Source organism: Anneissia japonica, unplaced genomic scaffold, assembly GCF_011630105.1.
Source record: "Anneissia japonica isolate Jap-2015-1 unplaced genomic scaffold, ASM1163010v1 scaffold287728_len311106_cov174, whole genome shotgun sequence".
Classification (NCBI taxonomy): domain Eukaryota; kingdom Metazoa; phylum Echinodermata; class Crinoidea; order Comatulida; family Comatulidae; genus Anneissia; species Anneissia japonica.
The window spans coordinates 12,023-25,832 of NW_022700489.1; the positions used below are offsets into that span (position 1 = coordinate 12,023).

The window sequence follows — 13,810 nt, forward strand, 5'->3', positions numbered from 1 at the left end:
TATATATATATATATATGTATATATATATATATATATATATATATACACGACTATATACTGTACTACCATAGGGGAAAACGTTAACTCTCTAAGCCTTGTATATATATATATATACACATATATACATTTATTTATAGTTACATTTGTCTCTGTTATTGAAACTTAAGGGTCTGTTAACAATATTTATAGTTCATCAAATTTACAATATAAGGTGCTTCTTTCCCTTATATATAAACATAGAAACAACGGGAAATACACATTGCATTGTGCATATTGAATTTGCTTATTGATACTAGAAAAGAACACAGTAGTTAAACACATTAGCAATAAGAAAAGGAGCATACTTTGGAATTGAAGACACTTCCAATATGGTCTCTGGCACTGCAGTGCGTCCCAAATGGAAGTGATGGCGTCCTGGTTCGGACGACCAGCATTCAGTATTGGACAAGGATCTCCTAATAGCGTCTGCGTACACCTTGCCATTGAATTGGAAATTGAAGTTAAATTGTAACCACCCTGAGGAATTAAATATCAAAGAAAAACTTATCATTTGAACGTTCAAGTAATTGGAGGTTTTTATAGAAAGAAATGTTCTTTTTCAGATTGTGTATTTCATATTTAAACAATACATTAAATTTAAATATAAATATAATAACATTAATGAATAAATAACAATAACTAAAACATGTACACAGTATCATTTTCCAATCTTATAATTAATTTTATAAAACCGAAGTTAGTTAGTATAGGCTACTATGGCTAACGACAGGTACGCTTTCTCCAATATAAAGGCTTTTTCCATGAATGGAATGACCTGTACGAAACCCAAACCCATGTAGACCATACCAGTGTGTAGCTTGTATACAGTACTTACCTCTAACACTATTATAACACGTCCATTAGCTAAGCTGCTTAACATATGGGTAAAGTGAGCATAACCCTCAGGGGTAATTGAATATCCGCCCTGAGATAAAAAAAAAGAATAAGAAAAAAAAAGAGTTTATTAAAGTCAAAATCCTTTGAAATAAGGGAAAATTCTAAAATAATAAACACTTCATTCATTGCTTTGACCGTGATGAGACTAAGCACCTTCCTCTATCTTTAGGACATATCCTACTAAGGGAACATATTATTTTCTCAACCTAGTAGTGAGGGAATATTTAGCCTTTAAATTTAAACATGAACAAACTAATATATTAGTTCACACTTATTATATATATTAAATAATATTCAGGTATACACACTTCAAAGGGAACAAATTTGTTGGTTTTGGGGATGTTTTCCTCTTTTACAACAACAACATAGTTCTTTGGTCTCCCTTTGCAAGGGATGGGCCTCTTGAAAACTTGAAAATAATGCCAACAATAGTGAGCCTGCAGGCAGTTAAATTAATAGCTTTAGCAGTGCCTACACCCGATGGCATTTAGGACAAAATAGAGAGTTCCACTTCGCGTCAATCTAGTGGTGGATTCAAATTGTTCAAAATGTGTTTAAATGTAGAGGAAAAACATTATTATGTAATAATTGTATAATTTCTTATTATGAAAATGCCATTTCTGGCATTGTCGTGGGGTTCAAGTGGTGTGGACCTTCCATCTGTAAAATTTATTTTCTGGGCCTCACTACTTTAAATTTCCATGTTTGGATGAATAAAATTTTACCTTAATGCAAGACATTATACATATATTAATTATAAGATAATTAATATTAGAGATAATAAATATTAGACATAATAAATATGCAAGCTATAATAAGATTGAGGACACTTCAATAAAAAGTAATTTAAACTATTGTAACATCTTTTTGCTTCACTACTCACTAGTGGGTCTCCCAATGCAGCATCAAATCCAGCAGATACCAAGACCAGATCAGGAGCATACTGAAATAAAAAATACACAAAATTTATTATTTTCCTCAGCAGGAAATTAGGCTTTACTTCTGTAAATTATTATTATTTTTTAAAAATTAAATATAATTTATTGTCAATCACAGTTAGAATCCATTTAATTAATCACATAAAGTAATAAGAAAGGTAAATTAATTAAATTGTAATAAATGGATAAGGTACTCGGAAAACACAAAATTTAGACACAAAAGAAAGAGCATTGCTAACTAGGACAAGTTAGTCACTGAATACAAACGGCCAATGCAACACTAATATTATCTAAATTACTTGATAGATTTGTATAGTGGACATTATCTTTGAGCTTGTGTTTTCCTGACCATTGGGCATAGAATAAATGACACAAATCAACGTGCAACATTATCTGCTCCCTGGGGCATTTTGGTATTATTCCACTAACTTGACAACACCAGGCCATATTTATTCTAAATCATTAACATGATACCTGTACCCATTAATACCCTGAGTGCAGAGAAACAGATAAAGTTATCTGCCAAAGGCGACAAGCGATGCAAAATATCAGCCTGGAAATCATACTGGCATTCTAGACCATATACTTCATTTTTAAAATCAGGGGGCCAAAGTCTCCAGAGAGTTCACGGAATTCTCACATAAAATTTGGGAGCCGCTCGCTTTGCGCGACAACGCAGCACTAGAACGAAATCACTTACGCACGACCGCCCTACTGGGGATTACGTTTTCTGCATTCATAGATTTTGCCAAATTGACATTTAATTGTTAAATATATTTGAAAATATTTATCGCTGATAATACTCTCCTTGCAAGAGTTATCATTCATATGGAAAGATAGTATTACATTTCAGATTCAAAGAAGAATTCCTTCATCTTCTCGGAAATGATTATTGCACTTTTGATAACAACATAATACATAGCAGTCAGATAGTAACCTTCCAGCTAACAACAGTCAATAGTATCAGTCATTAAAATATTATACAGTTACTCAATTCTGAAAAACTTTGTATCCTAAAGGCTCACATAATAATAGATGGATTACAAATGAACTTTGTACACATACGCATATTTTCATGAAATGAGAAATAACAAAGTCTTGAGTATTTCCATTCATATGATGAAATATTTACTAAAACTATTTTTAGATCAGGTTACAACCAGTATATGCATAGGCCTGGTTACAATAATATACATATGCCCACTCTCTGATGGTAGATAAAATGAAGCGACATAATTCTTTAATAACAATCATAATTGTAGCTTTCAGATTTCAAAGAATATTTTTGTTTAAAAAAATCACCTCGTCATTCGGAAGAATAACAAAAAGCTGTAAAGACCATTTAAAACAACTAAAAATAAAATGTAAATGTTAGCTTGGCACAACAATCAGACAATAGACTGTTTCCAGTCTGTGGAGGCATGAGGAGGACACATGCTCTTTAGCATGGAGCATGCTAACAGCAACTAACAACAAAATAACATGAATTATAGTGCAAACACTCTACCCTACCTCAGCTATGTGCCTGAATAATGACTTGTGCATACACATGGGCAAGATGTACGATCCCATTATTTTCTTTATGAGTAAATTTAAAATTTCAGTGACCTCAGTCTTGTCTTTTAACCTTTCACCCAAAAAATCACCATATCACCTAGATCAATAATATGTAACATTCCACTAAACTTTATGATCTATTCAATAGTTTTTTTTTTCAAAATCATGATACCAAAGGGACAAACAGATAGAACAACAAACAGAAATGAAGTCATAACCTTTGGCAGAAGAAACTGTATTCAATCCATGGAGTGCATACCTCCACCCAGAGCCCAAATACCAGACAATACAAAGGTTTTTTATGATGGGAAATTCCATTATTTTCTTTTACGTTCGTGGGTAAAAAATCAAATTTCCATGACTCTGACAGTGTCTTTTCAATATTTTTTCAAAAAATCATCTCTTTCTTGTATTGTTATGTACCATTACACTAAAGTTATGATGATACATTCCTTAGTGTTTGCGTATCTAACACGGACATACAGACAGACAGCGGACGTGGATACATAACCTCTTTGGTGGAGGCGACAACTTACCTCATAGGCTACTGGCATGATGATTTGTTGGAAAGCTGCTAAGTATTCAGCATCTCCCATTTTAGACTGCAAGATATAACATTTGATTATTGTGCATTCTTTGATATTGCTGGAAATTTGCTAACAAAGGGATCAGCAAGTCCAATGGATAGTCCAAACCAAGGGGCTGCCTATAAGTCCTGGTCTGGTTTCTAGAGTAAAGCCATAACAGGGGAGAAACTTTGTGGTTTTAGGATGGTTTGGCAAAAATGTGCTTTATTAGTCAGATCACAATATAAGGAATGCAATGTTTATTTCAGTAAATTAATAATTTAGAGTGACAACCTCAGGTCAGACATTAGGGGGCGTCCATGCTTATTCAATAGGCAAGGGGGAGTTGAGGGGAAGGGGTCCCCTTGACCACCTGATGGCATTGTCACTGAGTGTGTGCATATTGCCAAATTTCGGTTTTGTATATTATGGACTTTAAACTTATGATGCTCTTAAACTGTAACCCAGTAGATTAAAAATAAATTGAAATATCCTTAAAATCACTTATATGTAATTTTTTTTTAATCAAATTTAAGCAAATTATAAAAAAAATCTAAGGCCCCAAATAAGAGGAATAGGGTGCCAACAGGAAGATCATCCACACCACCTCAAACCCACCATTGTTTAAGCAAATTTTAAGAACATACACCTCTACATACTCAGAAATGCACTGACAGACTAAAAACGCCTTGTCACTGTTTCCAGAAAAATGTGGCTTCTTCTAAATAGGGTTCCTGTACTAATTCACTTGGTCCACTCACTGGCACTGCCATTTTTACTATATTTTGCTTTGATGCCAGATGTAAAAATGAGTACAGTTCATGAGTATATTTAATATTTAATGTTACCACACATGAACTTATATAATATTTATGCTTATGGTATGACATCCATATTTTCTATTAGCCCATTTTTTAAGGTTTTGTTAGAAACATCGTTAATGAAGCAACGTCTATTAAGTGTATTAAATAAATAATTAGAAAATCAATGAACTGGCATACTATAAATATTGATGATAGATTTTAATAATTTACATATTCTACTTAAATATTTCAGTATTAATAGGAATCACTGAATGATATAGTCTGGATGTTTTTGGCAAACTATTTGCTAAATAAGAAAAAAAAAAAAATTTTTATTTTTTTCTGCCCTCCACTGATGTTCTTTCAAAAAAAAAAAAAAAAAAGGTTTGCGAAACAAGGCATAAAAAAGTCTTGCCATTGATTACAACATTGATCTCAGATGGTTCATTTTTCCTTAATGTCATATGGGTTCTATCTATAGTCCACTTTAGACTTCTGCCGCTATAGGCTAATACATATTAAAATCCTAATGTCATAAAAACCTAACATATTATAGGCTATAGTATTGTGTGAATGGTGCTAATGATATTGAAGGTTAATTAATCGAACTTACCCAATTCCATGGAATATTAATGTTGAATCCTGCCCCTTTCTCTAAGCCAACTTTATTAGCATCCCCTCGGCTCGATCCAGGGAAAAAAAATCCCTTATCGTAACGATGCAGGGAAACATACAGAATACTAGGATCCTTCACAAACATGTTTTGTGTTCCATTGCCATGGTGAATATCCCAATCAATAATTAAAACACTGCTCCCAGCCAATAAAAAAAAAAAATAAATATATATATATATAAAAATTCACAAGAGTGGGTAATTTTTTAAATTCATTTTAATCATAATATTTACTATTTTTATAATTATGCCAATAATAGTAATCATTATAATGTTTATACATAATCTGTAAACTATTATTTTTTGAAGATTATTTTCGGACAATAAAATTATCTTGTATCTTGTATTTTATTTGAATTTATTCAGAAAAAATCACCTAAACTACTACAAAATGAAGTGAGAAAAAAAAACAAATTTATATGCAATTTAAATGATATTCAAGCAGATTTTCATGTTGTGACAAAATAAGTCCTGTTGTATGCTAGGTCAATTTTAGATTCAAGGATATATGAAGTGATATAACTATCCTAGGGACCTGATTCAAAGACCAAAATAAAGCTTATATTTAAGCCATCTATCTAAATATATCAATAACTCATTTTTTTAATTTTTTGAACAACAATGAGTCATTTTGTCACGACAGCTCACTTATTTTCAATGGGCTCTGATGGGATAAACATACCGTTTTGCAGCATAAAATTGTTGGGCATATTTTGCCGCGATAGCAACAGTGTTGAAGAAACAAAAACCACATGCGTCGTCCACTTCAGCGTGATGACCAGGTGGCCTACAACACGATAAAATTAGACAAAAGATTTAGGTTAAAATTCAAAACAGTAGCTCAGCTAGGGCTGGGGTCTATGACTTTCTACAAATATATTACATATTCTTGTGAAACTTTGTGCTTCTGTTTGCATTTGCTAATTATATCACAATCCAATCATAAAGATCACAAAAAAAAAAAAAAAAATGTGTAATCTCACTAAAATGGTGGACTGCAATCACTGGTCACTCTAGATATTTGCCGATAAGCAGTCCAAATTTCGACAGAAGGGTCTGGAGTAGGAATAGGCCAGAGCATTTGGTGTGGTTCCTGGAATAAAATCTCTAGTAGGGCTCTTAAGGAAAATTGTACTTTTCAACCACAAAATTAGGGATTGACATTCAGTGCAATAAGGTTGTACAGTGTACTTTGGATCAGCAAGTAAATATTTTTCATCAGCCAAACCTCAACGTAGCATCCGTGGCTTGTCCGATGGATAGGGTGGAGGGGATTTCCCCCCTGAAGTTGCCACTGACTGCAATTAATCACAAGTCTGTGTAAATAGTTTTGGGAATTTTAAGTCAAGATTCAATATGAATTTATTGCAAACAAATGGAACAACAGACACATAAAAACATCAACAGTAAAACATTAAAATCTATGAATTTTGTATTCATAATAACAACCAAAAATTGTAGAAGGAATTATGGTAGGCATGCTTTAACCCCAGATATGAAATTTGTCAAAAAAAAACAAAAAAAAAAACTAAAACGATCAGGCACTCAAAGAATAGTAGAATAGGTGCAAGAACATTTTCTCCCAAGCTCATATGCTTGATTAGTACTAAATAAATATATCCTTGGTTACAGTATAGTAACATAACTTATTCATTCTACCAACTATGGTACAATGTGGAAACCAAGAAGGCAATGCCTATAAGCAGGTCCGGTAGCTAACTTATAAATCAATGCCTTAAATAAACATCAAACAGATACAGATTGATATGTACATGGTCCTTAACTCGCCTAACTCTCTTGGGAGGGTTATTCGAGGAGCTGAGCGTTTTTTTGTTCTTATAAAAGACCTGAATTCAATACTCGCCACAGAGCCGGGTATCGAACCCGGGCCCTGGCATGCAGGAGGCAGGAAACATACCAATTAGCCAAACGCTCAGCTCAATAGTCACTTCTCATGCTCAAAAAATATTCCATTAAATATTGCATAATTATATGAGGCTTAATTGTCATCATAAAAACCAGCATACAGTTGCTGAATGTTAAAATGATTAATTAGCATAAGAATGTATGTATTGTATACTTTAGTACATAAAAGTCGTTAAATACTTTTACTCAAACTACGGCAATAGTCGACTCCAGTATTAATGACCTACTGTATCATATCAAAGCTTATAAGGTGGAGAACATGAGAATACATTAAATTATGTATTGACCTAGGCTACTACGGCTAATGACAGGTACGCTTTCACCATTAAAGCCTTTTTCTATGAATGGAATGACCTGTACGAAACACAAGCTCCTGTAGACTAAACCCAGTACCGTTATGATTTTATTCGTACAGGAAATATCCTCAAGATGTTTTAGGACTGGTCTAGGCTAGACCTCGGCTACATTAAATTTATATATTAATATGATAACGTTAACGAATAAATAACAATAACTTAACCGTGTACATAGTGTATCACTACTGTAATAATAAGATTAACATTTTCAATCTTATAATAAATTTTATACAGCCGGTGTTATGTATTGACCTAGGCTACTATGGCTAATGACATGTACGCTTTCACCATTAAACGCTTTTTCTATGAATGGAATGACCTGTACGAAACACAAGCTCCTGTAGACCAAACCCAGTAACGTTACGATTTTAAATGTACGGGAAATATCCTCAAGATGCATTAAATTAAATTTTATTGTTTCTGTCACTGAAGCTGGTTTCTGGATGACTTAAGCCCCATATGGGCCTCCATCTTCTTACCTTACTATTGCAGTTCCATTGACACACTAAGAAAAGAAGCACATATGGAAAATATGAAATATGGAAACATTATCATGTTTTCTATAAGTTTATATATCCAAATTTAAAGGTTCAGTATAATTTCAAGCATCTAAAATAAAGTACTGTAAATACTGAATCTTAAAAAAATATTCTTTGAAACATCTGTATTTTTACAGATGTAAAAAGTAGAAACAGTTCAAATTAATAATTTCTTTGAAAGTGAAAAACTCCAACAGAAATCTGAATACACATTCGCATGAACATACACTTTCGATTCATTCATGTGTAAAATTCGCCTAGTGGAAAAGGGGCCTTACTCTTGCCTTCTAAGCTCTATAAAGGCCAATTCAGACAGCGTCTACGATGCTACAGCCTGTGTCTGCATGCATTTAACTTACACAGACCCAACGTGAAAACAAATCGCTTTGGGCTGCGTCGTACGACACTTTTTGAATTGGCCTTTATGCGTTAGAATCAAGTCACTTTTTGTTTGCATCCCAAAAGGAAAAACATGCTGTTACCATTACATTTACCACAATACCCATTTCAGCAATAGCTGTGACAGGTTGAGGAATCACACTTTGCACTGACCTTAACTAACAATCAAACTCAATATCAAAAGAGAGAGTGAATTGGCAATTAGTTTTCCAGCAAGTTGTCAATAAATCACATAAGCCCCATTCATATCCAACTATGGCGAGATAATTTTAGTGGATGAGCTAGAAGATCTCGCCATAAGTTTGAGTATGACCGCTCAAGTATGGCGAGATGAAGGCCACAACTCGACTAAGCCCGTCGAGTAAATTTATGTCGACTAACTTCTTAATCCAGTCTAAAGCCAGTAAACAGCGGGTGGCCACATGTCACGAATACACCAATCAAATTGAAGCAAAATGACCTTCCACGCTTGCTGGTTAGCGCGTTTTTTAGTTACTATCATAAACACCATTCAGAATTGACGCAGTCTCCCTGATCTGTGTACTTTAATTTCAACAAGTTTTATTTTGCAAATGATGGCCGAAAAGTCAGTAAAGAAATGCCATCTGTGGACGTATGCGCAGGAAGGTGATTTAATAGATATCTGGAGGGAGCCAGGAATCGCCGAAAAAGTTGAAGTTTAATTGTACCGTCAGAAGGCTGGTGTCCACCAAAGGATTACAGAGAGAATGCAGGACTTAGGCCACAATAGCATAACATCGGCAATTGTTGTGACAAAATTGAAAAATCTAAGAGCGTATACCACAAGGCTGTGAGAGACGTTATTATTCGTGGGACGGGCAAGGGGTCGGCCAATGTAATAAGGGATGACCCGAAATCGGCATGCCCACACTACCACGCGCTAAACGAAATACTTGGGGAAAACCCAGTGTAAGCCCTCCAGCTGGACTCCTCGGCCAGTCTAATCAACTGCCGAGACCTAGGCCTAGCTTACTCCTATAGTCTCAATCTAGCATAAACTAGTTGCGCGAAAATCAACAGTAATTACACACCATGCGATTGTACTTCCTGTCTAATGATGTGTTTTCCGAATTTCTGGTAGTCAAAATATCTCGCTCTAACCTTAACGTCGAACGCGATTCGTGGATTTAATCCAATTAACTTGGCAAGCAGATCAGCTACTTCATCTGGCTATAATCCCATATGAACCTAGCTATAGGCTTACCTATGGTATGGTATAGTATAGCTGACCTTGCATGGGCAATAAATTACAAAAGCTATGATTATAATGATATCCAATTAAAGAGCAATTACCAGAGAAAGGCCTAATGTCCCAAATGATGGTTGGAAATCAGGAAAATTTTTTTTTAAAGGGTAGAAATACCTCTCAAAATCAAAATGTGACTTGGACCACATAGAACTGGATTTTTATGTTTGTGTTTAGAAAGGGATTTGTTGCCACCTACTTAATATCTTTGGATTTTCTGCCTAAATTATTAAAACAAAATAAATATAAAAAATATATTTTAAATAAAAACAACTTAAATTAAGAGTTTTGTGCCTAAATTATTAAAATAAAATAAATATAAAATGTAATTTTCAAATAAAAACAAATTAAATTAAGAGTTTTGTGCCTAAATTATTAAAATAAAATAAATATAAAATATAATTTTCAAATAAAAACAAATTAAATTAAGAGTTTTGTGCCTAAATTATTAAAGTAAAATAAATATAAAACATAATTTTCAAATAAAAAGTTTTCAATACCTTGCCACCTAGTACATTATCAACAACACTGAGAACACAGCCAACAGCCAAGCAGGCACTGTCGTATGTCTCCTATAAAAAAGAGTCAGAGAATCAGTATGAAGTTTTGTCTTTTTTTTTTTTATTTGCACCCATCATGTATTTCAGTAATGTACAATTAAAGTAAACTTACATAAGTACGTACATATGAAATTATATAAAAAGCATGATAAAAGCCAATGTGCCTAAAATATAAAGTTTTGTAAGCCATGCAAGCATTGATCTACAGAGTTTAAAAATCATTGTTGATTTAAAATCAAATCCCAAAGGAAGGGTAATACCTCCCCCACCCCACCCACCACCAAATCACCATTGGACAGGTCAAGCATTCTGTAGGCCACAACCCTGGACTTTCCTCTACATTTTATTAGCATACATTTTAAAACTGGCACAAAATTAGTGCTTTTTTCGATGCCAGGATAATTAGTATCGGCTAAAACCTGTCAGACCCCCATTCCGCTTGGAGAGCTTAACCCCACTCCCACCACCCTGAATTATATCTTTGGGACACCACAGTAATTACAATACCTGGTGAAGATATATTGAGTTGTAGTCCTCTTGCAGTTTTGATAATTCCCGAAAAGATGTTGTCTTCGTCTTCTCTATAGACAGTATGTAATCAAGGCTAAAAAAAAAAGACAATTTGAAGTCACTTTTAATACACTTTTGTAAAAACTTTGTCAATTTTTTTTTTTGTAAAAAAGTGACTACAGGAGCACATAAAAGCAAAAACATGTATAATAACAATAGGAAAGCAACAATAACAATGATAACAACAGCCGTAATAAAAAAAAAATTAACAATAACACCATTATCAGTCCATAATAAGAATATACAACAGAAAGGAATATAGCATCTATTACACAACCAGATGCAAGACGTTCAATATAAATAATGTTTTGTAGTGATGCATATTAGGTGAAATCTGCAAGCCAGTTCTGTAGTTAAGTTTTAGAAAGTGAAATGTCCAGTCAAAAAAATTACTTACTTATGACAGAGTTCGATTTCTTTATGTATTGCATACCTTGACTGTAATATTAAAGAGAAATAGATTGATATGAAAAAAAAAACCGAAAAATGAGAACACATGATATATTTTTGATGTTCAGACAGACAGACACCATCAATATAATGCACTCCCAACCTCTTTGCGGTTGCAGGACGTAGCATACAATTTTCTCATGTGGTGCCACAAGCAAATAATCATGCTATGGGCCATATGTGTTTCAGGGATAATTACTGTTCTTGCCGAAGTGCTACCTGTGAGCGATCCCTCCTGCCTACAGCACATATTCAGTATTTACGGCCGACAACACTTTGACCTCTATATGACAGGCTTGACTCTCCCAGCGTTTTCGTCCGATTTCCAAGTGCCCAATGCTTGGACCACGATAAAAGGCCAAAAAAAAATTGTTTGTTTGCCATCCTCCACCCGCCCCTAACTCACAGGGGCGGAAAAACAAAAAACTTAACATGTAGTTTTTTTTTTTTAGCTTTTTTCTTAAAAACGTTTAAATACGGTGAGTGAATTTACCTTTATTTTTTGCCAGATGCCCTACAATTAGTCTAAGTTTTATGATAAAAGATATTACAATTCTAGACCTCTGTGGGTTATTTTTATTCCATCTGATGAGTATCTTAAGAAAAAAAAAAACATTCCCACAAGCCCATTTTTATCATTTAAAAAAGCAGGGCAAACAAACACATTTTTTAGGCCTAACCATAGAACCCATGGGGTGGGTTTGGGTCCTACGTCTTCCCACTACTCTGCTACTTCGGGTGGTGGTTTACATCAAGCATCACATGTGCTGCAAGGTCCTCCTTGTAGCTCCTGTTGTGCCCGTTATTGCTGTTTTTTAGCATAATTTTGTTTCTTTTATGTTAATAAAAATAAGTCGAAAAAACAGTTTCAACAATTTGGAGCTGTCTGACAAACCAGAATTAATTCGCATAATAAACAATTAATAATTCATTTAATTCGGAATTACACCAAGCAACTGATAGCAAAGCAAATATTTACCGGCAGACGTCGGCATCTGTCAACCAGACCGAGCTCGTGATGTTTTTCAAATATCCGTGAGATTCTTTCAGGGCATTCTGGATGGCAACTAAAAACAACAAAAGACCAATAAATTATTAAAATCCAATATATGACAAAGTTTTATTATGCACACTATAAATTATTAAACAAGAAGAGTGTCACTTGGAGATTACGACTGAAGCCTAATTGAGTATGTAGTTATAGGAATATACATCTAATTTGCATTTTACTTATTTCGTCACTTGATATAAAATATAATATTCAAAAAGCTATCACAAAGCAAGGCAATTAAATTTTTTTTCAGGAGGTACGTGGACCGGATTACCAATATAGCAAAATTATTTATTTTATATGTGGCTCTCCTACCACCATCCAACAAAATAAAATGCCAATAATTATGTGTACATGAAATTTATATAATATATTTCTATAAAATATTTTTTAAACTATAACAAAAAGATACATTTTTTTTATTTATTCAACTGAACATACACTTTTGCTTCAGTGGCACACAACAATTTGGTGCATTCAATGAGATAAATTATTCAGGTATAAAATGCATTAAAATCCATATATCCAGGTGGTGCAAGATATTATGGTAAGATTGTGGTGATGATGATGATGATGATGATGATGATGATGATGATGATTATGATTATGATAATGATGACGATGAATGGGTACACTCTATACGTCATTTTATTAATACTCTCTGTGAAGAAAGCAAGAAAATTTGCTGGCAACTCACAAGGCTGACTTATGCAACTTCATTTTCTCATCATACACCAAACAAGTTCTGAAAATATTCACAAAAAAAAAATTTGACAGTTGCTTCACCGTGACAGACAGGTGTCACTATAGCAACTGCTTATTGTTCTAGTATATTATTGATTTAATTTATCTGGCAATTTTTGTTTATTTATTTGGATGCTTTTAATTTTTTTGTAGCAGACTGTATCTTACAATGATAATAAACAAAAACATAACATGATGTTCATAAATTCGTAAAGAATCATAAACACTTTTGTTAAAACTTACAAAAACGTACAAATTTAGTAAGGTAAAGTAATAATACATAAACACAACACAAGGGTACATTACTTAGATTATTAGATAATTCATAACTTAATCTACACAAAATTGAAGGATAAATGACTAGCTTCAGGCTATAAACTAAACAGTTAATATCATTAATTTCTTTCTTCATTTGATAACCTGTTAAAGAAATCTACTGTTCTTAAACAGGGCACATTGGGGCTTTAGTCTTAT

General features: G+C 33.4%; 1 protein-coding gene across 1 annotated transcript in view; it reads right to left on the bottom strand.

Annotated features, from left to right (window-relative positions):
- LOC117103333 (histone deacetylase 6-like) overlaps positions 1 to 13,810 on the bottom strand; it is a 77,421-nt gene that overhangs the window by 4,741 nt on the left and 58,870 nt on the right. The window contains exons 19-30 of the mRNA XM_033243872.1: positions 13,290 to 13,337; positions 12,521 to 12,608; positions 11,489 to 11,529; positions 11,029 to 11,125; positions 10,462 to 10,533; positions 8,236 to 8,261; positions 6,157 to 6,261; positions 5,415 to 5,610; positions 3,969 to 4,034; positions 1,821 to 1,880; positions 876 to 965; positions 346 to 517 (exon numbers count right to left, since the gene is read on the bottom strand). Coding sequence (XP_033099763.1) covers positions 346 to 517; positions 876 to 965; positions 1,821 to 1,880; positions 3,969 to 4,034; positions 5,415 to 5,610; positions 6,157 to 6,261; positions 8,236 to 8,261; positions 10,462 to 10,533; positions 11,029 to 11,125; positions 11,489 to 11,529; positions 12,521 to 12,608; positions 13,290 to 13,337 — 1,061 coding nt within the window. The remainder of the gene's footprint in view (positions 1 to 345; positions 518 to 875; positions 966 to 1,820; positions 1,881 to 3,968; positions 4,035 to 5,414; positions 5,611 to 6,156; positions 6,262 to 8,235; positions 8,262 to 10,461; positions 10,534 to 11,028; positions 11,126 to 11,488; positions 11,530 to 12,520; positions 12,609 to 13,289; positions 13,338 to 13,810) is intronic.